The following is a 24,636-nucleotide window of genomic DNA, read 5'->3' as shown; positions in this document are numbered from 1 at the left end:
CGTGCAAAATGTCGAAAAAATACGACTGTAGTACGGAACCCTCGGTGCGCGAGCCTGACTCGCACTTGGCCGGTTTTTTCGGGATAAAAAGTAGCCAATGTCGCGGGACACGCACCTCGGTTATGTGTGTTTTAACTTTTAAGCAATTTAATATCACTTGCTCGAAGGTGTGTGTAGTCATTTTTTAATTCGTGGCACAGTCATTCGTCATCAGTCTGCCAATTCGCACATGGCCAGCGTGGCGGACTATGGCCTAAACCCTTCCTATTCCGAGAAGAGACCTGTACTCAGTATAGTGGGTTGGCAATGGGTTGATCATTTTGTCTGTGTTTGGTTGTGAAGTCATTTACCTACGCAGGTAAATCTGGGAGCGAAAACTATAGCTCTTAAAATTATTGCATTATTTTAAACACATACTTAGGTATTTGTAAGTTTCACTGAAAATGCTGATTTAACAAAATAGGTTGCCTACCTACCGCGCATACCATCATCGGTATTTTGCTTCGTCGAAGCTACGTGCGACCTCATTATTATTACTTAAACAAATTATTGTAAAAGTAGTTGATCTGCCCCGTCTTCGCTCGGGTCGAATTTCTGAAAATCTTTTCTTACGCAGGTCAAGATGGCATCCGCATAGGGCCCCCGCGCTTACACGGTGCGAGCGAGCGCGGGTGACGAGCGGGTGTGCGGGGCGTCCACCCACCTCGTACCCCGTTTGCCATCTCGACATGTCGCGGACCATAACATGCAAAATCTCAAGTTTATAGAACTAACGGGTTGAGCTGTACCTACCAGCGGGGCTGTATACGTTGGTCATCATCATTCATTGTCAACCGATAGACGTCCACTGCTAGATAGGTATCTTGTAGGGACTTCCACACACACTTGCACTGCCTGAAACCAGCGGCTCCCTACGATCTGTCTGTCTGTCTGTCTGTCCACCTAGTCCACATCTTCCAACGCTGCGCTTTCCGGGTTTCCGGTGCGAGGTCGCCCTTCTAGCATCTTGGGACACCAACGTCTATTGCCTGCCCTGCCCATTGCCTCTTCAGCTTCGTAACCCGTTGAGCTATGTCAGTTACTGGTCTCTTACGAATAAGTATCCATATTTTTGATTTGACCACGGTAGGATCACGTAGTCAAATTCCAAATCAAATCCAAGTCAAATAGCAAATTCCATAGCTCTGTCCATTACCCGCTGATTGACTCCGAGCTTTCTTATGAGCAAATCTATAGAACTAGCGGTTTGATCTGTACCTACCGGCTATATGTTCATAATTGACATATACGACATACGTCCTAATAACTATAATTTACAAACTAAGGAGGTACCTACCTAAGCAGGTTTTCCCCGTGAGTTTGTCCGAACCACAAACCCACATGCAAAATCTCAAAATATTCAACGGTTTTGCGGTACGGTACTAGACTAGCTGATCCGCCCCTGCTTCAATCGGGTGGAACTTTTCAAAATCCTTCCTTAGTGGGGTTTTATGTTATAGAGGAAACCTACATGCGTTATATAGAGAACTCTCAGACATGCAGGTTTCCTCACGATGTTTTCCTTTACCGTTAAAGCAAGTCGTATTTAATTACTTAAAACGCACATAATTCAAGTTAGAGGTCTCAAGTTAGAGTTAGAGTTCCCGGGATCGAACCCTCGACCTCCGATTAGGAGGCGAACGTCCTAGCCACCAAGCAATCATCAGTTCTCCATAATGTTCTCAAAGGTGTGTGAAGTCTACCAATCCGCACATGGCCAGCGTGGTAGACTATGGCCAAAACCCTTTTCTCTGAGAGGAGACCCGTGCTCTGTAGTGAGCCGGCTATGGGTTGATCATACAATTAGTACCTGACATAAAAGGAAAAGTTGACTGACTGACTGACTGATCTATCAACGCACAGCTCTAAGACTGGACGGGTCAGGTATCTTAAGAAGATTTTAACAAAAAAACAAAGTACATAGTACAAGTCTGGGTCAGAGATTTGGAGAACACGAAAAGGCAAAATTCGGACCTCCAAACTCGGTCGGTCACCCATCCAGTTATTGCCTTGGGACAACATTGTTTACCCAGCGTAATCGACTGTAAACACTGTTGCAAATGGCTCACCCCGTCCCTCAATTTTAGTAGGAACCATCTAGGTTAGTAAAACTACAAAAACTGCACGGATTTCCCTAATCACTTGACCTCACAACTTAATCAAATCATTCAAAGTTTAATTTTGGGTTTTATTTATTTTAAGGTAAGGAATAATAAAACCATTTCATAGGGAAGTCTTAATAGTGTCATATACTTTATTAAATAACTTAGTAGGTACCTAAACAAACTATTGGTAAAACAAAATATTTTCATATTAGTACATCACAATACCTAACACACAGTTACAATTTTTCAATTAAAAAATAGTAAATAGGTTAGTTTATGTAACTAAAATAAAACATTTATAAAATGTTTAATAGTAAAATTAGCAAGCTTCTTACATCACTTATTCTAAAGTCCTGATTTAAATCACACCATCTTTTCCGCGGAGTATTTCTCGTTTACACTAATTACGTGGCTTTTTCATTTGAATGTGCAGCAGTAGCTTTAACTGGGGCTGAGTTTTCATACATAGCTTGTTCTTGATTGACATGGATTCGTTGAGCATAATGCCCATCCGAGCCACTAGAATAGACATTAGGATGTGGGACAGAGCCTGTGGAGAAAGATGGTGGACTGCCATATACTTGCGTTTCAGGCTTTACCATCTGCCCTCTGACAACTGAAGGCGTACAACTAAAAAGAATTGGCATGCTACAGTCCCCAAGACTACCACTAGGGAATATTCCATACGCTGGCGCCGATGATCCAGTATGCACATTGTATTGACCATTTATGATTCCCATATTTGGTGTATTAAGAGGCACGTATGTAGATGGGGCCGTCCTGTAAGTAAATCTTGCTGTCGGCATATTTTGTTCCATAAAATTGGTGTCTGAGTATCTCAATATCTCCCTTGGGTCTTCTACTCTGTACATATTCCCGGCGTAGCCTGAATTAGCGTAATCATAATATGCACTGGGAACATAGTACCTTGCCTCTGGAGGTACAAAGTTTGCATATTCCATTTCTGGTGACCTCGCAACTGGCATATTGTTGGCGGCGGCGGCGGCTGCAGCACATGGCGTTATGGTGTACACATTATTGTTTAATCTCTTGCCACGCAGATAGTCTATCTGGCCGCTGTCCGTGTTCGTAAACCTGGACTCCTGTTCCCCATCTTCGGCAATAGGGGCCGCAGAAGATACAGTTAGTATCGAAACACAAATACACACCCAAATTACAACCATTGTGATCTCAAGATGCTAATGAAGGCCGCGATCGTGATTTGGCCCATATTTATACATGTTTGTGCAACATTTTTTCGGTCAAACACATACAAACATCGATGAATGAACAATTATGAACCTTATTGTTAGCGACAATATTTGGCCGCAATTGTAAGCTTAGTACTTGCTGATACAAGCATATCATTATTCATGCAATGCAATATATAAATATAGGTACACACACAAAGTAAAATATTTTAAATTGTGCCAAGATAAAATAAGATTTTCATAGGTAGGTAAATAATGAAGAAAACTCAATAGCGCAGAGGTGCGAACAGCTGCCTTACAACTAAGTGGTCCCGTGTTCAATTTCAATCGGAAAATGGAAAACGTTTTCTGGTGGATGGTTTCTTTCGCAGTATGATGCAAATTTCTGCAGCTATTTCTATATCTTATTGTAAGTACCGAACTGATTTCGAAGTTATTAATAGGCTAGATGATACCCGCGACTTCTTCCGCGTGGATTCGGGTTTTATAAGGGTGTACATGATAAAATTATATGGGAACTCTTTGATGTTTCGGGATAAGAGTAGGCTACCTATCTAAGATACAGAGGTATACCTAATATCTCCTATATCCGTAATGCATATTGTATTCGTCAAAATTGATTAAACAGCTGGGCAAGCTATATCAGAAAGGCCAGATAGACAGACAGACAAACAGACATATTTTCACATTTATAATGTTAGTATTGTTATTTAATAGATTGTTTTATTTTATGTTGATAAAATAAAACAATCTATTAAATAACAAACAATAACTAATATATATAATGTCGCGTTTGACTAAGCCGATTTTGATAAACCGTACTCCACACCACCCACAGAATTACACACTTAAATTACATTAAGTCTGTTATTCCTTAAGTTCTATAGGTCTCTTGGTGGTCTCATGTCACTCCATTTCCTTATGAAATTAATCATTTCAAATTTTCTAAATCGCGACGGATATCTTTTCTTCTTTGCTTACCAGGGCAGTTGTGTATGTAAACGCAATCTTGGCTGTACTCATCCCTGATGTACCCAGCGGAGCAGCGGCACCCAACCCTGCACTCCCAGCGGAGGGGGCAAAGGCGGTCACTCTTCGCCAGCAGCCTCAGATTAATACAAGTCGGAGGACATTTCCAACCGCACAGCGAATATTCCTCGTTTCTATGCAAACAGGCTGAGGTTCTGAACACCAATACGACCCTTATCAAAACGGTTACGCAAAATAATATGTGAGCTAACATTGCGAATTGCTATTGCTAGGTTTATGTGTTACCATATTGATCAAGCTTGGGTAGTTTTGTAGTAAAAATGTTATTTTTAGGGTTCCGTACCTCAAAAGAAAAAACGGAACCCTTATAGGATCACTTTGTTGTCTGTCTGTCGGTCTGTCAAGAAAAGAAACCTACAGGGTACTACCCGTTGACCTAAAATTATGAAAGGTTGGTAGGTAGGTCTTATAGCAGACATTCGGGGAAAAATCTGAAAACCGTGAATTTATGATTACATCACACAAAAAAATTAAAAACTAATTAATAATCTAATAATTCGTTTTTTCTATTTTCGAAGTAAGATAACTATACATATCAAGTGGGGTATCATATTATGAAAGGTCTTCACCTGTGCATTCTAAAACAGATTTTTATTTATTTTTATGCATCATAGTTTTTGAATTATCGTGCAAAATGTCGAAAAAATATGACTGTAGTACGGAACCCTCGTTGCGCGAGCCTGACTCGCACTTGGCTGGTTTTTTAAATCTATAGGTACAGTAGTGAAATACGCAGATATTATTATGGACATAGATAGTAGGTAGGTGCTATGGACACCTACGTAGTTTTAATAAAATATACCTACTTACTAATTAATTATTCAGGTATCTAGGTTAGTAGGTAGGTAAGACCCAGGCATGCATGCATTAGCAAATCGCAACCGTTACAAAAAAATAGGTATAGGTAATTCTTTATCGAAGGGTAACTAGGTAACTATAGCTCTATCATAAAATCATCTCGTTAATCTTATCTCATCATAACTCGTTTGATAAAGCTTATCAGTTATCGTTTATCTTATGACGTGATGATATCCAGTTCTGGAAAACGTGTATTATACTTAATTAGAACAAAAATTAATATATTTATTATCGGCAACCATGACTTTTCCGTTTAAATATTATCTTAGATGTCGCTTAAAGTTTTATATATAAAGACTCGTTTAAAATCAACAATATCACTTAAGATAAGCTCATAGATGCACAATAATGTATGTGAAAGTTGAAGTCGTAGTAATTCTCTCCTTAGCACTTGTGTGCGTTCGCAGTCATGTTATTTGGGAAGCTCCCAATGAATTACATCCAGTTCATGGGCTATACGTCAAACCTTCGATGGACGGCACCACGGGAGATCTTTACGTAGCAGCCACTGAAGAAAACGGAAGGAAATCGGAATGGTTGACTGATCAGCCGGTGAACTTCCACACTCTAGCAGCGACCGTGCTCAAGCCGAAAACAGTTCCCTTATCAGCAACAGAAACATCACTACAAGAAGATAAAATCACAACTCAGAAAAGAGCTGTAATTACTAGCCCTACAATGAAATATGCTTATGCTCACGCAATAGATAACACAGCTTACGCTCTACCGATATCAGGAGTGGAAGGAAATGTTGGTTCATACCCATATGCAATCCCTGCAAGCGTACCCTCTGAGGCATCCATTCCACCTTGTTCTCCCAATATACCTGCTCAAATGGGTCAACTCTATCCGTTTCAATACGTTTACCCTCAAATGATGTCTGCTATCGCTAGCGCAATGAGTGCTTATAAAGGAAAAGAAGACAGTGAGGAGAAAACTCCGATTGCTACACCCACGCCATATTGGCCCCAAGCTTATGGATATCCATATCAGTATGTTTTCATAGACCCGAACACGTGGGCGCAGAGCCAAACCAGTGCCTCGCCTTTAGAAGCACAAAGTTCTAACAGTAGCGAGACTGCGTAAATAAATAGAAGCACAGCTCAATTATTTTATAGAATTATAATTATTATTCTATTTATTAACACTAACTTATTAAAACCAAATTCAAATGTAAAAATAGTTTAAGATGAATTGAAAAAAATAAAATTTTCTCAAAACATAAAGTTATAGGTACTTGTTTCAATTTATATTTACCTCGTTAAACATAACGTCATCTAACAGTGGACTCGAATTACTTTCAACATAATACTATCAATTTACCTACTCTAAACCGATGAATAAAAATTAAAACTTTATTGTAGGTAATTTTTAAAGTTGGCGCTAAACCATAAAGGGAAAAATGTTGACTGCTGCCGAAGACACCGGCGAAGACTTCAAAAACTATTTACAATTCAAGTTTTGATTTTCTTCATCTGTTTAGAGTAAATTAATTTGAAAGTAACTTAATTTATTTCATTTTTTCTCTGAGAAAGGTTACCTACCTTTTTAACTATAGGTACTTATAACGATAGGAAGTCTATTTTTAAATTCACTAACAAAATGTTGAATAGTGAACTAGGTGATGCCCGTGACTTCGTCAGCGTGGATTTAGGTTTTTCCTGTGGGAACTCCTATGGAAAAAATCCCGTGGGAACTCTTCAATTTTCCGTGATAAAAATTAGCCTATGTCCTTCCCCGGGATGCAAGCTATCTGAGCTATCTCCGTACCAAATTTCGTCAAAATCGGTTGAACGGTTGAGCTGTGAAAAGCTAGCAGACAGACAGACAGACAGACATACTTTCACATTAATTATAATATTAAGTATGGAAGTCTTGATTTAAAAATTCACAACACACTTTTCTAAAGTTACCCACTTATAGTGAAGTCAGTTCAAATTATTATTTCGTACCAAGTAGGTCCAAACCATAGGTCAAAACATTTTTAGTTAGCCATACCTACTTATTGCCAATGCCAAAGTAACGTCCCTACATCTATAGTTTGTTTATTATATACTAATTCTTCAAATATTTATAAAGTTCTAGCTTTGTTCCTAGAAAAAAATGATATCAAGTTATAGTATATATGTGGGTATATTATTATTAGATTAGTGAAAACCTTATCCTTTTCCTTTCAAATTCCAAATCCCGATTTTTCAATTTTATCCATAGTTTCCCTAACTTTAATAAATAACAAACCTGACATTGGCTAATCTGTGTAAAGCCAAACAAAAAAAAAAAAAAAAAAAAGTAACGTCATATGTCACTGTCAAATGTCAATGTCATTTCAATTTGTCAGCTTGACATTCTTTCCTCTTTCTCAGACCGTCTGCGCAATATACGCAGTTAGAATGTAGAATTTAAACTAAAATAATACATTTTAGTTGTTTTATAACTGTAAGAAAACCGAAATATAAGTGTAATTTACTAACAAAAGTCCTTTCAATTTATAAAAATGGTCTCCAAGAAGAAAAAGAAGGTAGGTCTGTTTTTTTATAACCTAAAAACTATATCACGTGTTTATCAACACAAGTTTAGTAAAATAATTCGTTTTATTGTTTTAGTATTCAACGGGCGAAGGAGCACAGTTTATAACAAGGAAAGCAGCGCTGAAAAAGCTTCAGTTATCTCTAAAAGACTTCAGGCGAATATGCATTCTCAAAGGCATATATCCGCGAGAACCACGAAACAGAAAGAGGGCCCAAAAAGGCGCCGGTGGCATCAAAACGCTTTACCACATGAAGGACATTAAGTTCTTGTTACATGAACCTATAATATGGAAACTCCGAGAGTTAAAAGTGAGTATTGCAAGCATTACAACTGCAGACCTAGCATGATCACAAGTCATCTACCATGTCAAAGATTTTATTAATTCTGATTTTTGTTAAGTAGGTACTTAAATTTTCTTGATGTGTGTTATTTTTACTTATTACAATTTTTTGATATTTTAGGCGTACCAACAAAAAATACGCAAAGCGCGCGCTCAGCGTGAATATCGGAAGATGAGACAGTACTTCCGTGACTATCCAGAGATAAATATAGACCACATCGTCAAAGAACGCTATCCTACATTCGTAGATGCTTTGAGAGACCTTGATGACTGTTTGACACTTTGTTTTCTGTTCAGCACCTTCCCGTCTTTGAAGAAAGTGCCCAGAGACCAGTCTCTACTCTGTAGACGACTGACTGTTGAGTTTATGCATGCAGTGATTACTGCTAAAGCTCTGCGTAAAGTCTTTGTTTCAGTGAAAGGTTACTATTATCAATGTGAACTAGAGGGACAGACTATTACGTGGATTGTGCCGCATCACTTTTCATTCCAAGTGAGTTTTGTTACGTTTACTGTAAATTATTATTGCATTGAATACAGTGTAAGCTCTCAGACAAACTTCTCTTAAGGCTGAGATCTATAGAGGGTACTTTGCCTTTGTTCAGACTTTTGTTTCAATTAAAATGTGACGAGATATAATACTGCACTGTTTTAACAATGTCTTAAGTCTGAGCAAAGAAAAAGCACTCTATAGATCTCACTGTAAAAAACTCCTTCCTCACAACACAATTTTTTGTTTTTAGATGTTTAGGTTTGTTTTGGTCATGTTTATTTCATGTTTAGTGTGCAATAAAGTTTTCTGTCTCTCTATCTATCTATCTTGCAAACATTTCATAAGGTATTTTCTTTCAGCCACAAAGCAAAGATGAAGTAGACTTCAAAATCATGTCTACATTTGTTGAGTTTTACATAATGATGCTGGGATTCGTTAACTTCAAGCTATATCATTCTCTGAACCTGGTATATCCACCCAGACTGACAGCTGCATTCAATTCAGATACAGAAAAAGACCTTATTGATGAACATGCATATGTATCAGAGAGAATAGCTGCCATGAACTTATCTCTAGCTAAAGTAGCTGGGTCTAATGAGGCAGAAGAACTGCCCGAGATTGATATCTTCGACACAGAGGACAAAGATCCACAAAAACTCGAAGAAGCTAAATTGGAAGCTGAAAAAGTTAAGAAACTAAAGACAATGTTCAAAGGCTTGAAGTTCTTTATAAATAGAGAAGTGCCTAGAGAACCATTGGTCTTCATTATTCGTTGTTTTGGAGGTGAAGTGTCATGGGACAGAGACCACTTTGTTGGTGCCACTTTTGATGAATCAGACGAGTCGATTGCCTACCAAATTGTTGACAGGCCAAGTATGGATAAACAGTACCTGTCCCGTTACTATGTCCAGCCACAGTGGGTGTTTGATAGTGTGAACGCTAGGATGTTGCTACCGATCAACAAATACTTGATGGGAGCCACCTTGCCACCTCACCTGTCACCATTTGTTGATAAGATTAGAGATCAAGTTTACATGCCACCTGAGCAAAAGGCACTCAATGATCCCAACTTTAAGCCACTGAGTAAGCAATCTTTTTAATCCAATACTTCCATTTGATCATTCAATGAGTTTACAGACCTATGTGAAGTCGGCACATGTCTTCTTTTTCCACTAGCTTCTACAAATACAAATGTCTTTGCAGGAAATCAAATTAGCACCATTTACTTATTTTTATGTGCTGTAAATTATAGTATCTTATTTGAATATCCATACTAATATTATAAATGCGAAAGTGTGTCTGTCTGTCTGCTAGCCTTTCGCGGCCCAACCGTTAAACCGATTATGACGAAATTTGGTACAGAGTTAGCTTATATCCCGGGGAAGGACATAGGCTACTTTTTATCCCGGAAAATGGAAGAGTTCCCACGGGATTTCAAAAAATCTAAATCCACGCAGACAAAGTAGCAGGCATCATCTAGTAAAAAATAAATCATAAAACCCGCCCAGCGCCCAGCCTAAACCCTTGGACATAGAAAACTGAAATTGGCACATATATTTCCATTATAATGTAGATAAAAGGAATAAAGCCAGATTTTTCAAAACTCCCAAGGGATAGGTAATAAAGAGGATTTATATTAATGCTGGGTGTAGCCACAGTTTCTAGTGTAAAAATAATGATTCTATCTAGATAGTTTAATTTAATTTGACCTAATTTTGCAGATGATGATGATGATGATCCATCAGATGAAGACATTGAGGAAGCCAGTGATGAGGATAAGGAGGAACAGAGTGAACCAGAAGATGCTGAGCAAGCACTAACAAGGCAATACCAGCAAGAAGTAGAACAAGACTCGCCTTCTGAGGATGATGACAATGATGATGATATAGATCCTGAAAAGAAGAAACTAGCAAAGGAAAAGGTAACATATTGTAACTGGCAAGTTGATTATTTCTACTAGCTGTTCCAATCTATCAAGTATACTATTACACTATACTAACTAACACTTGGTAGCAAAACAGAACATGAACATAAGAGAGGGATATAGAACAAAAAACATGATAGTGCTACTAATACACTTTTTTAATTCAATTATTAGGTTGAGATGGCAATCGGGGAGGGAACGCCCCGGACACCCGCACAACCCCCGCGCTAACCCGGTGCGGGCGAGCGTGGGTGACATGCAGGTGTGTATGGCGTCCCCCTGCCTCATTGTCATCTCAACCTGTCGCAGACTATATACTATTCTTGGCTTACCACTATAATTAGTCTACAATTTCAATTATGGGTTTTCTTATGTTTTCTTCCATAATCAATCCATGATTTAAAATATTATTCGCTGTTTAGGTATGTGATGTTTTCTTACACTATTAAATTTATTTCAGAAAAAATCAATGGCAGTCAAACCAGGTGTGCCCCACAAGGAAAACCCTTACCAAAAGCAAATTGAAGACAAGCAGGCATTCAGACTTCGAGAGAAACTTGTGCGAAAGAAGCACAGGAATTTATACAAGAGCATGAAAGCTGGTCAGGAAAAAAGGAAAAAAGATATATGGCTGCTCAGGAAGAAAAGACGTCTTCATGACGAAAAAATCAAGGAAGAGAAGAAAGCCGAGAAACGGAAACAGAAAACGCAAGCTTTGGAAGCCGCTTTAGCGTAAACATGTAATAATAAATAAATAAACTTCCTGTAAAATTGCTGTTTTATTTCGCCTATTTCAAACCCTACCTAACCTATACTTTTGGAAATGTTTTTTTGTTTTGGTACTCCCATTAATCCTTTGTCACATCTCAATCACTACCCTATATTATAAATGCGAAAGTGTATTTGTTTGTTGGTTCGTCCTTCAATCACGTCGCAACGGATCGACGTGATTTTTGCATGGGTATAGTTAAAGACCTGGAGAGTGACATAGGCTACTTTTTATCCCGGACAATAAGAGTTTCCACGAGATTTTCAAAAACCTAAATCCACGAGGACGAAGTCGCGGGCATCAACTAATAAATAATATAAATGACAAGACATCTAACTGAAGTAATTGAAATAAATTATGAGCCAGCATTAAATGATTTAAAATACATTTTTATTAATTCTAGATTATTATTAACCAGTCCACATAAATAACAATGTACAAAATCGTGAATTACGAGACAAATTATTAAAATACATTTAGGGTGAGATCTATAGAGCACACTCTTGACTTAGCTTAGACTTAAGACAGTTAAAACGAGACAGCTATATCTCTCACATAAATCTGTATCGTTTTAACTTGGACTTAAGTCTGAGCAAAGTCAAAGTGTGCTCTATAGATTTCAACCTTAGAGACAACACCTTACAGTACGCGGCAGGAGAGATTGCACGTCGAACTTTAGAAAGATTTCGGCTTTTTAGAGCATCGCTCATACCTATGTGATGTTTTGGTCTCAAAGACAGACACCGCGCTCTAATAACCGTTCTGTTTCCAAAGTTCAATTTGCTATCTTTCCTGCCAAGTACTCTATATAGAAATACAGGTGTAACCAGAACGCTAGCAAAAACTTAGCGTTATTGTTATACTACCTAAACACAATCCAATACCAATAACCATTTTGCCACATTTTGTAGTTATAGTAATTTAGTAGTTTTCAAATCCACAATGTATAGCGTGCAAAAATTCGGGTCAATGCCCCACCTACTCGCGACGACGCGGCATTAACTCTGAGTGGACTACTTACGCAACCTCTAGCGTCAGTCAGATATTTTATATATTTTATCGTGAACTTTTACAAAATAGAAGATTTCTTTATTTTATTTTCGAGTTTTTTTTTGTGATATCATATTAGTAATCATCAGTACTATTACCTGTCTTCGTTTTTGCCAGCGTTTTGGTTACACCCTGTATACTATAACAATTGAGTGTCTATAATAATAAATTAAAATGATTCTAATCAGACTCAGAGTCATTTTCTTCATCACCGTCACTGTCTTCAAGTTCTGGCATCGGGAAACGTAAAACGGCTGCTATGCCTGTTAGTTGATCTAATTCTGTTACAATAGAAAAAAATTACATTAGTAAAACCACAACTAAAGCACCCCCTCATATCCTATCGACTGTTAAATCATCTATCGAGCTAAAAGCTCTCGATGTCGATTCATCTTTCCATTATCTTATCTTTGCTATGCCCGATAACAATAAACATAGTAAAACTATAATAATTATTTCGAAGTTTGAGTTATAAGTCCCGCAAATTGCTAATGTGCGTGGCCGCCATTTTAGTGACGTCAGCACTAAACTGAAGTTTCGAGCTGATGGTATATCTTTATTTCGGCTGACGTCAAAATGACGTCATTTCGATGTTAATGAGACATGGTTCCAGCGCAATAGCAATTTGCGGGACTTATATGACCCTTGAAGCATCTAAAGGAAAGCACTGTTATGCCAAAACATCACGTATGTCGCTCTTGAGTTATACAATACAATATTTTATGCCGTGTATTGTACTTACGTTCTCCAGAAACATGCATGCTCGAGAAAATCCTCACGTCGCTGCCGTTTTCTCTTGCAGTATCTACTATGCCTACATACTCCTTTCTCTGTGCTATATCTTGACATCTACAACAAATACACAAATAAAAAAAGAAATGAATAAATAAAAATAAAAGATAGTTAAAGTTTTGTACACGAATTGGTAAATGAAATATATAAAATTTGTTATACATATTTGTGATAAAGTCTAAATTAAAATCAAATAATAATTCTGAAAATGAAATAATATGAAAGTAAAAAAGCAGACATTCCATGCGACAAAACTGCTATTGCCTAAATGTGCTATTACCTATAGCTTGCTTGGCCTCCATCATTGCACTAAAAGGCGCGTCCATACCAAAAATTCACTGCACATTCGAATCCTTCCTCACAAAGACGTCCATATTGACGAAGATTTGTGTCAACACATCCATATCCATATCCATACTATCTATATATCTATACTATAATATTATAAATGCGAAAGTGTGTCTGTCTGTCCATCTGTCTGTCTGCTAGCCTTTCACGGCCCATCCGTTCAACCGAACCGAACCGAATTTGGGTACAGCGATAGCTTGCATCCTGGGGAAGGACATAGGCTACTTTTCATCCCGGAAAATAAAAGAGTTCCCACGGGATTTTTTAAAACTTAAATCCATGCGTACGAAGTCGCGGGCATCAGCAAGTTAGCAATAATAATAGGATTACATTCGACATGCCACATAAACAAAACGGGTAATAAACCAAACACTCATAGGCCCATTCATTTTTAAAGGAGCCGTTCAACCTTGTATATTTTGTTGCAAATCAACCAGTGTTGATACTTTTGAATTAACCCGCCACGACTTAATCCTATTGTTATTGCTAATGAGTAATGACGGTTTTAAGTGGAAACACGCCAGTTAATATTGAATGCACTTATACCAAACACGAAGCGCAAGCCGCGACGTACACACCGTAATGGTGTGAACGCGGCTATAGATTAAAACTTAAGATCAACAGTTCCTATAGCTGCAATTTTGAACATTGCTTCACAGACTTACCTGAACAATTTGTCAGAAATCATAAGCGTTTCAATAGCCATAGCTTCATTGGCTCTTTCAATGTGCTTTTTCCCATAGAAAGCTTTGGCTGGCTCCAGTTGTAACATAGTATAGAAACTCTCCAACAATTTCACTTCACTGGCCGCTTTTGTATCTGAGATTTTTGCCATTACTGCTGGCTCTTGCAGAACTTCTGTAAAGAGATATGTATTATTATAGCTTAATTTTTCAAATAGCCTAATGGTTAGGATGTCCGCCTTCTCATCAGAGGTCGGAAGTTCCATCATGGGCACGCACCTCTAACTTTTGGGAGTTATGTGCATTTTAATTAATTAAATACCACTTACCTTAAAGTGAAGGAAAACATCGTGAGGAAACCTGCATGCCTGAGAGTTCTCCATAATGTTTTCAAAGGTGTGTGAAGTCTACCAATCCGCACATGGCCAGCGTGGTAGACTAAGGCCAAAACCCTTCTCACTCTGAGAGGAGACCCGTGTTCTGTAGTGAGCCGGCGATGGGTTGATCATGATGGTGATGATAATGATACTTTTTTTAGTGTATAGCCCCCTGCAGGTAAAAGACTGTCAGTTTTCCATTTCTGTCCAGTTGACAGCAGCAAAATTCATCCAATTAGAGCATATTATGTACTAATAATATAAATGAAAATGAAAATGAAAATGAAAATCTTTTTTATTCGTATAAACTTTTACAAGTGCTTACGAATAGTCAGATGCATCTACCACTGGTTCGGAATGCCTTTCCTGCCGGGAAGAACCAGCAAGAAACTCGGCGGTTTCTCTTTTCAAATATTTGATATAGGTACAAGATTATGCCATGTATAAAATAGTATTTGCAGTCTTGTGCGTTGCTGGAACGAGCTGCAGGTCAAATCCACGCTCTTTTATCATTTAGATAATCTTCAATTGTGTAATATGCTTTTTTCAGGAGTATATTTTTAATAGATTTTTTAAACTTGTGCAAAGGTAAGTCCAAAATAGTTTGCGGGATTTTATTATAAAAGGTAATACCCATACCCACAAATGACTTTTGGACTTTCCTGAGGCGGAAGGCAGGAGCTGCAAGTTTGTCTCTGTTTCTAGTTAGCCTATTGTGTAGATCACCAATTTTCTTGTAACTAAGAATATTTTGTCTTACAAAAATTATGTTATTATAAATATAAATATTTCAACTATGTTTATAATAATCAAGAAATATAAAATCCAACATATTGTAGCAGCTATAAGTTTTAGATTTATTATATAATTTTCCGTAATATTTTCCGACTTCACACACCTTTGAGAACATTATGGATAACTATCAGGTATGCAGGTTTCCCAAGATATTTCATGCGCCATTGATGCAAGTGATAAATAAGTATTTAATTAAATTGCATGGAGGTCGATGAAACACCGACGCACGTACTCCTGGAGTGCACGGGCGTAGCAGATCAACGCGAGCGCCATTTAGGTTCCCCGACCTCACTCCATGAAGCCCTCGGCAACCTGGGCGGTCTATTTGGCTTCTGGAGCGAGCTTGGATGGCTGGAGTGAAGACTTCGGCGGGGAGGGGCGATGCACGCACAACAGACGGAAACGTTTAAGTGCGGAAACCAGCCCAGAGCGAAGAAAGAAAGAAGTATTTAATTGCATAAAAGCATAAAACGCACATAAATCAAAAAGTTAAGGTGTGTGTCGGGATTGAGACCCTGACCTCCCGAAAAGGCTAGATTTCTGCAATATGAATATAAAATTACCTTTCAAAGAATGTTTAAATCCTGAAGAAGCTTTCACAAGCAAGAATTTGGACTTGTTCTCAATGAGTAGCTTATTATCAGTCTTTATTGCCTGTTGCATCATGTAGTCAAAGAACTGATCTTTGACAAAACCCGGAGAAGCAAGGATCACACACTTCACAACATTAAAGTCAATATGCCTCAAAATTCCTTGCATGACTGCTTCATAAAATTTATTTAGGCCCTGAAAAGAATATAATTTCATAATGAATACAAATAAGTTAGGTCTCAACTCTCAATATATTATCTATACTTCTATACTAATATTAAGAAGAAAGATTTGTTTGTTTGTAATTGATAAACTCTGAAACTACTGAACCAATTTTAATAACTTTTTCACCATTACAAAGCTACTTTATACAGCAATTCGAAATCGAGCTGCAGAAGTAACTTATTATACATATATATAGGTGTTTTTAAATTCACCCACCGAATTAAAAGAAAATAAAAGCTGGGCTGATCAGCTAATCAATGATAAAAAGTAGACTGACATCCGTACAGTATGTTGAAACACCCATTTTGCCAATTATTAACAATAATAAAATCTTACGAGCTTAATAAGTACACTTTGAACATTAGTTACAAACATTCTGCAATGGTTGCTCTTGAAACTCATCTATAGTTTTTTTTTTAAATTTATAGCAAACAAGCAAGCAGGTCATATAATATTAAGTGATTACTGCCATGAACATTTGCAGTACTACAGGAACTGCAAATCTGTTGCCAGCTTTTCAGAAATTTTATATTTTTTATAGCTTAGCTTTGGTGTGCGAAGGCCAGCTACAACTAAGTTATAAGATAACACGATTGGTAAGCATGTTACACTCATCACTCACTGTACATCATGATGAAACACTGCACATAAAAGATATGAAGGAAGATAGGGTGATCATGTTGCATAGTCTGTACTAATCTCTACCTGTATTCACCTGTACCTGTATTGTGTGCAAGATAGCTGTCACACAAACCTTTTCATGTTGCTGTACGAATCCCTTTCGCTTTCTTGGTATTGTCACATCTATCTTTGACCTCACCAGTGTCATGGATGGTGTAATAAGGCAGACATGAGCGAGACCTTCCTGCATCACCACGGCTGCTACATCTGCAGATGCTGCCGGGTCGCAGGCCATCTCCACTCGTTCCAATGCTATAGAGTCCCATAATATCTTTTGCAGGGTAAATTTCCTATTTAACTCTAAATCTAGAGTGTGATATGCCCCCATCTACAAAAATATATACATTTTTTCTTAAGTGCTTTTAATTTATCTTAACATCAGTACCCTTATAGTCTAGCAAAAGCTAGTTTATCAAGTAATATAATAATAGTACTAACTTTAACATACTGATTTTCAACGATATTGCGGCCTTTTAACCGCAATACACAAGCTTGAGTGTCAAAATCAATGGTCTCCACTCTTATCGTGAGTGTCGTACGCACTCTACTACTGGTAGAAGACCCAGTAGAAGATTCCGTTTGCACTTTTCGTACCGTTGATGCCGTAACTGCGTCCCCCTCAGCAATAAGATTGTAAGCGTGCCACATGTCCTCCGGCTCCTCGGGTACCAGACCGACGCACCTGTATATGTATTCGAATAAGTTATGAAAAATAATGATTTAACGCAGCTTGTTCAGGAGTTGTTTTCAAAGTAGGACATACCCGCTGCCATCTTTTTCGATATTTTTAAATACAAGCTTCATTTCATAATTGTTGAGATCAAGCGACGGGTTATTTGAAAGCCATTTTCTTTTAAATCAAGATGCAAACTTTGTTTTCACAAAAAATTTCGACTTCGACTTCGATTTTTCATTTCTTTTAAGTGACATCTGACAGTTGACGTCTTTCGTGTGACGTCTAAACTTTGACAAGTGACAAAACAATGCTACAAACATCATAGAGATAGTCTATATGTTATTGGTCTGTGATAGAAAACATGCTTGACTCGAAAGTCGAATGAGACCAAAATGAGACAGCCTCAGCTTATTTTTTGCGCAACGGATCAGCCTGGCTGCCCAGCGCTAACATCATATTAAAAGTACTCTGTGGCTAACATGCAGCCTGAAGCACGTAGTAGTACTTCCATTCATCCAAGGTACTTCCAAATTCTTTGGCTTGAAGTTATTCTTGGCACCCTTTTATGTGCTTGGCACCATTCCACGCGGGCATGATGTAAAATAAGGCTAGCTTAAGGTTTTATTGTAATATTTTATATTATGTAAGTTACATGAAATCCTTTAATAATAATAATAGGAAATCTTAGTTACATAACAAACATTTTTTTTTTAAATCTCTCATATGAAAGAAATAATCCTGAGAAACCAAGTTTCTGAACTGACAAAGAACACGTTAACAAGCAATGTAATGCAAACTGCAAAGTAAAATAAAATGACTTTCGATGACACAGATGACAGATAAGATTATAGAAATCGTATCTGGTAGCTTTAATTTAGGAACCACGTCTCACCAATTAATTTGAGCACCTTATTCACGCAAAAACGTAACGTTATTGAAATTGTCACACTATGCAAATAATTTTAATTTTAGATTAAGGTGCAAGTCAGTAGACTCACAACCCAACACCTATGAGCCATGAGTACAGTGCGGCGACAATCTCACGCTTCTTTATCACTTCTATTACTTTTTCTAATTTCTGTGGTCAATGGCTTTCGAACAGCGAACGTTGCAATGTGGCGTGATGACCAGCAATGTACATTGTACACAAAACTGATTAAGTGTAATATTTGTGCTGTGTGAGCACCTTTTGTATTTTAGGTTTCTTGTTGATTGTAAATAATTACTTAATAATTCAAGCTTCGCGTTTTTACTGTAGTGGTTAGATTTACTAGGTGTTTCAACAGAACATAAATTGCGTTTATTTGTGACGATTTTGTGTTCAGACTTCAGTGTGAGTGTCTTGTGATAACTTTGTCAAGCTCAGCTGGTTTGAGGAGGCGAGCGGTAAAAATTTCGCGAGTTTTTCTTTACGTCACGGATAGCACATTTTGTGCTCTATTTCCTCATCTAAGGTATGCAGTTATATTTTTCTCATCATTGATTTCCAAGAAGGCACAAATCTCCGTTTTAATTGTTTATACTAAAAGTAAGGGACCGACCATTCAGGTACGTTAAAAATATTAGCACGTGAATATTATTATTGTTACAATATTATAACAATTAGCGAAAATGTAAATATAATATTTTATTTACATTTATGCTTGCGTTATGGCCGTGATCCAGATTGCGTGTTCTGTTATTGCGCGGGAACTTGCGGTATTTTTAGTTTATTAGCCGTGAGAGTCTGAGACGCGTCGTTTTGTTTTCACTCTTGTTTTATATTTTACTAAGCCCGTGAAACCGTAGCTCGTTTCTTAAGCAAAGTATGGGAAAGTGACGTGTCGTAATAAAAAAATAAAAGTGTTAAAAGTGCTTCAAGATGAGTGACAAAACGGAGGCAGCTGTTGAAGCTACAGCACATCCACCTGCACCATCATCAACTTCATCAGACGCAGCTTCGGTCAGCACAACTGCATCCACAGTGCCCAGATCTGAGGTCTCGAGACCTACAACCTTCATCAAGCCGTCAGGACTCAAGCCACCCAGCAAGATCGGAAGACTGTGTTCCAATGCTGCACCGAAACCAGCTGTGCCGATCTCTCCAAGAAGCGGTGAGTTCATTTATTCAATACTTTCACTATACAAGTACATTCTGAAGTATTATTTTAGGTTCTTACAACAGAATACAAGACTTAAACGTCCTACTTAAATATTGATTTAAATCAGTAGTATTTAAGTATTAATTATATTTACTTAAATACTAATGATTTGATTTAAAACAATCCAATGTTTAGTTTTGTTAGAGCCCAAATAAAAAATGAAACTAAGTAACTAATGTTCTTGTACTAAAAATCATAGTGTATTAGTCATAAATAACATCAACTGTTACAGAAACTGAATTTAAATTTTACAATGCTGTATGCAAACTGCAATTGACAGACTTCGTAACTAAAGTTCATTGGTCATGCTGTTTGTTTTTTAGTATTTTTTGTGTAGGTATATTTTAGATTGATCGTTCATTAGTTTCCAATGAATGGAGTTCAAATTCGCTAATCAATCCAACATCATTTGATGGATTCGACTTTACTCATTGTAGCTGTCGATCTCATTACATCCAATCAACCTCTGGTATTAGGTTATTATTGGAGTAGAACTTCATTTAAGACTAATTTAACAATCTTGAAATGAGATTTATAATCTCATCTTACTTAGTATCTTATTTGCATGTAATTCTATATAATCCTGTTGCAAAAGAAAGCACAAAAAGTCAAGATGTTTGAGTATTAACATAAATAAATACATTCTAGGTGAAATCTAGTTGAACAGTCAATAACTTGGGCATAGTTTGATAGATCACACTCTTACTTTACTCAGTCTGTTTGTAATTAAAACAAGATAGATTCATGTCCAACTTCTCTTATTAACTGTGTCGAAGTATGCTCTGTAGATCCTGTTTAGTCATTCTTCTTTTCTACAAAAAAAAACATAGACATTCTACCGTTTAAACCATTGTAAGTGATTTCCGTTATACATGTATGACAAAACGGCTGTACTCACGTATTTCGTTGACATTAGCCCAACTAGTTTAGAACCCATCGGGGGTCCTTTTTCACAGGGGTTCAGTTCGCGCATGCGTCGCTGTTGAGACTGCCCCTGTGAAAAAGGACCCCGGATGGGTTCAAAACTAGTCAGGCTAACGTAGACGAAATACGTGAGTAAAGACATTTTATCATACACTAGCTGATCCCCGCGGCTTCGCCCGCGTAGATTTAGGTTTTTAAAGATCCCGTATAGCCTATGTCACTCAGGAATAATGTAGCTTTCTACTGGTGAAAGAATTTTTAAAATCGGTCCAGTAGTTTTTGAGCCTATTCAGTACAAACAAACAAACAAACAAACAAACAAACAAACAAACAAACAAACAAACAAACAAACAAACAAAGTTTTCCTCTTTATAATATTAGTGTAGATAATACAACGGGCCGTGCAGCAGAAATCGTAATATTTTAATTTCGCCATAACTTCAAAACCAAACGTCCAATTTTAATCATTCAAAGACCAAATATTATCTCCATAAACTGTTCTTAGTGATGAAATCATTTATTTTGATAAGGATTAATAGCATGAGTAAAATAAACGCGTTTAAATGTAGTCCAAAAAAAATTCAAGATTTTTAAATAAAAAAATGGTTGCTGTGCCTCACTCGACATAGATGGGTATAGTGTGTCGCGGACTTTTTTGTAGATATTTATAAGATCTACAATTAATTAGAACATTTTATGGTTCTATCTTTTATAGTTTAGGCAGCGTACGCAAAATAAGTAACTTTTCTGGTTGATTTTTTACACCTTGTGTCCGAAAAACCCAAATATCTTACGGAACCCTATTTTTTTCCAAAATAAAATATAGCCTATGTTACTCGTGGATAATGTAGCTTTCGAATGGTGAAAGAATTTTTAAAATCGGTCCAGTAGTTTTTGAGCCTATTCAGTACAACCAAACAAACAAACAAACAAACAAACAAACAAACAAACAAAGTTTTCCTCTTTATAATATTAGTGTAGACAACGGGCCGTGCAGCAGAAATCGTAATATTTTAATTTCGCCATAACTTCAAAACCAAACGTCCAATTTTAATCATTCAAAGACCAAATATTATCTCCATAAACTGTTCTTAGTGATGAAATCATTTATTTTGATAAGGATTAATAGCATGAGTAAAATAAACGCGTTTAAATGTAGTCCAAAAAAAATTCAAGATTTTTAAATAAAAAAATGGTTGCTGTGCCTCACTCGACATAGATGGGTATAGTGTGTCGCGGACTTTTTTGTAGATATTTATAAGATCTACAATTAATTAGAACATTTTATGGTTCTATCTTTTATAGTTTAGGCAGCGTACGCAAAATAAGTAACTTTTCTGGTTGATTTTTTACACCTTGTGTCCGAAAAACCCAAATATCTTACGGAACCCTATTTTTTTCCAAAATAAAATATAGCCTATGTTACTCGTGGATAATGTAGCTTTCGAATGGTGAAAGAATTTTTAAAATCGGTCCAGTAGTTTTTGAGCCTATTCAGTACAACCAAACAAACAAACAAACAAACAAACAAACAAACAAACAAACAAACAAAGTTTTCCTCTTTATAATATTAGTGTAGATTGAACTACTTGTATTAGAAAATATTATTCGCACTTCTAAACCACAATTTAAACTTTTCCATTATACCTACCTACATCAACATTTACTTAACATTCTTTACGCCACAATTATTTTTAAATGTAGTTATGTACTAGTTAATTCATGTTGCCATAAAATACCTACTAATGGATCAGATAGCATATTTAAGACATCTACCACAATAATTAGTTTAGCAGTATAACACATTTTTTTAAATCCTGTGGGAATTCTTTGAATTTCCAGAGAAAAAAGTAGCATAATATGTCTCCAGGATACAAGCTATCTCTGTACCAAATAGGATATCCACTGTCCATGTGGATTTAGGTTTTTTTGAAATCCTCTGGGAACTCATTGATTTTCTGAAGCAAAAAGTAGCCTACATCCAACTACGGGATGTAAGCTGACAGCACAGCTGAACAAGCAGACAGACATTTTCGCATTTAAGGTGGAAGACACGGTCTGCCCGCGAAATTCAAATTTAATTTGGTTTTTCTAACTAATTTTTAACTAATACGACAAAGTAGGCTTATGGCATTCAAATTGAGCCCCTAGCAGTATCATCTTCACAGGCTGATATAAAAATCTTTACTTGAAAGTGTCCAGTTTAAGAAATTAGTCAAAATAATGAGTTTGACGTGAGCTACTCACAAATTAGTCATTATTTTGACTAATTTCTTAAACTGCACACTTTCAAGTATAGATTTTTATGTAAACCCGTGAAGATGATATTGCTAGCGGCGAATTTTGAATGCCGTAAGTCTACTTTGTCGCATTAGTTTACAAATTGTGAAAAACCAAATTAAATTTGAATTTCGCGGGCAGTAGTTGATACAAAATTGAAAAGCTGAATAAAGTTTATTTTAATACTGTTTGTGTTAGGTCATCATCTCAGCTTATTTATAACTATGAGGTGCACAGCACGGGTGACCTCAGCTCATTAGACCTCGGATTTGTCGTTGGACGTAAATCTCATCGAAATACGATGGCATGACCGTGATCTAACCGCCGATAAACCAGTTTTTGTTATAGCCAAAATTTATTGCATATATTTATTGCTAAGGTGGCTTAATTGAAGTCCGATCTTTATGCGAAATACTAACGCCACCTATTATATAGCTCGTACAAAATGACTTCTCACGCGCCATTTTAACTCTATGGGTCAACTGTCATGTCAAAAGTACGGTTCACCTTTAAAATAAGGACTATAAAATCGTACTTTGACATGAAATTTTACACAAAAAGTTAAAACGGCGCATGAGGAATCATTTTTTACGCATTATACTTAGTTTAAATGTTAATTACTATCGTAGGTAGGTGCAATATCGTAATTTTGCAAAAACAATTTATTTAATAGGTCTTGATGCCTTGTTTGGGTGTTGATCTGTAAAGATGAGCTGGAAAGATTTTCCTGTCTTTCATCTAAATTCTAAGTAGCATCATTATAATCAACCCATCGCCGGCCGGCCCATTACTGAGAACGCGTCTAAATGGGTTTCTATCACCGCTTTGTATTTTAATTTTCTTTAAATTCGAATTCTAAGCACTATGCCTGAGAAAGTAGGTATCAGGCTTTGATATTGCCTTTAAAACAACACCAGCGATTGTTTTGACCAGGTCAGAGGTTTACGTGTTGTCGTAAGTCACATTTAATTGCCTTTTACACCGTTCCTTCGACATCGGACTTTCGCAACTAGTAGCAATAAAGGATAAACTAGTCGCACATTTTGCTGCAGTTTTCCACCTAAGTTTAACCACGTTTAACCATTGTGACAGCCTAACACGTTCTTGGAGACAGAGCGGGAAAGTTACGTCCTCAATCTCAACAAAATATCTGATTACCAACTCTATGGTAAATATTATCACTAACATCATCCATCAAAATTATACATCGAGTACTCTAAGCAATTAGGCATTCTCTTCTCAAACCGAGAATGGGCACGTTGCTGAAGAGAAAGTGTTATAATGTCAATTTTTAACAATACAATAATCATGGTTCCCATTGAGTTTCACCTGAAATTGACTTCAATTTGCTTCGGCGTGTAGGTAGGTACGCATCGATCGACAACGTAGATTCGTGGCTAATCGACGATTTCTCTCCAACTTGCGTGATAGTGACAATAAAAACGTTTATAGTGCAGTATGCGGGCGTCAAGTCAAGGGTTTGTAAGTTTGTTCACCTTTTGGAATTAGCATATTAAATTAGTCAGTCGTTTGGCTCCCCATTTGGCTCCTGATAATTCAAATAACTACCTACAAAGATACAAATGTTCAGACACCAGAATAACTTTAGAACGTTATTCTTAGAAGACATTCACTGCTCACACGACATGAATGACTTCTAAATATAGGAACTCTGAAGGACATGGACTGTTGTTAAACTTTCCAGCTGTTATATATAAGTAAATAAATTTGCGTTGTATGCACATTAATAAAAAG

At 36.9% G+C, this 24,636-nt stretch overlaps 5 protein-coding genes and 1 long non-coding RNA gene across 13 annotated transcripts in view; 3 read left to right on the top strand and 3 right to left on the bottom strand.

Moving 5' to 3' along the window:
• LOC138404751 (uncharacterized) overlaps positions 1-24,636 on the bottom strand; it is a 622,276-nt gene that overhangs the window by 17,965 nt on the left and 579,675 nt on the right. The gene's annotated exons all lie outside the window — the stretch shown is intronic.
• Positions 2,261-3,389, bottom strand: LOC117996219 (uncharacterized). The gene has a single exon (XM_034984254.2). The coding sequence runs from the start codon at positions 3,326-3,328 to the stop codon at positions 2,549-2,551; it is 780 nt and encodes a 259-aa protein (XP_034840145.1). The 5' UTR covers positions 3,329-3,389; the 3' UTR covers positions 2,261-2,548.
• On the top strand, positions 5,572-6,493 carry LOC117996246 (uncharacterized). The gene has a single exon (XM_034984287.2). The coding sequence runs from the start codon at positions 5,612-5,614 to the stop codon at positions 6,347-6,349; it is 738 nt and encodes a 245-aa protein (XP_034840178.1). The 5' UTR covers positions 5,572-5,611; the 3' UTR covers positions 6,350-6,493.
• On the top strand, positions 7,603-11,320 carry LOC117996210 (pescadillo homolog). The gene is made up of 6 exons (XM_034984239.2): positions 7,603-7,781; positions 7,867-8,100; positions 8,254-8,625; positions 8,985-9,708; positions 10,347-10,546; positions 11,010-11,320. The coding sequence occupies exons 1-6, from the start codon at positions 7,758-7,760 to the stop codon at positions 11,283-11,285; spliced, it is 1,830 nt and encodes a 609-aa protein (XP_034840130.1). The 5' UTR covers positions 7,603-7,757; the 3' UTR covers positions 11,286-11,320.
• pelo (protein pelota) lies at positions 11,706-17,791 on the bottom strand. The gene is made up of 7 exons (XM_034984516.2): positions 17,624-17,791; positions 17,299-17,542; positions 16,934-17,188; positions 15,927-16,149; positions 14,174-14,366; positions 13,111-13,217; positions 11,706-12,649 (listed from the first exon to the last, which is right to left on the bottom strand). The coding sequence occupies exons 1-7, from the start codon at positions 17,662-17,664 to the stop codon at positions 12,549-12,551; spliced, it is 1,164 nt and encodes a 387-aa protein (XP_034840407.1). The 5' UTR covers positions 17,665-17,791; the 3' UTR covers positions 11,706-12,548.
• CLIP-190 (Cytoplasmic linker protein 190) overlaps positions 18,684-24,636 on the top strand; it is a 64,425-nt gene continuing 58,472 nt past the window's right edge. For 6 of the 8 annotated variants that reach the window (XM_069509564.1, XM_034984654.2, XM_034984651.2 and 3 more), the window contains exon 1: positions 19,202-19,629. In XM_069509564.1, coding sequence (XP_069365665.1) covers positions 19,398-19,629 — 232 coding nt within the window. In that variant the 5' untranslated portion in view covers positions 19,202-19,397. Of the gene's footprint in view, positions 18,991-19,111; positions 19,630-24,636 lie in introns of those variants that run through there. The other 2 variants (XM_069509563.1, XM_034984649.2) reach the window with 2 other exon arrangements.

Source organism: Maniola hyperantus, chromosome 3, assembly GCF_902806685.2.
Source record: "Maniola hyperantus chromosome 3, iAphHyp1.2, whole genome shotgun sequence".
Lineage (NCBI taxonomy): Eukaryota > Metazoa > Arthropoda > Insecta > Lepidoptera > Nymphalidae > Maniola > Maniola hyperantus.
The sequence above is the reverse complement of the archived record's forward strand: the minus strand, read 5'-3'. Positions and strand labels throughout refer to the sequence as shown.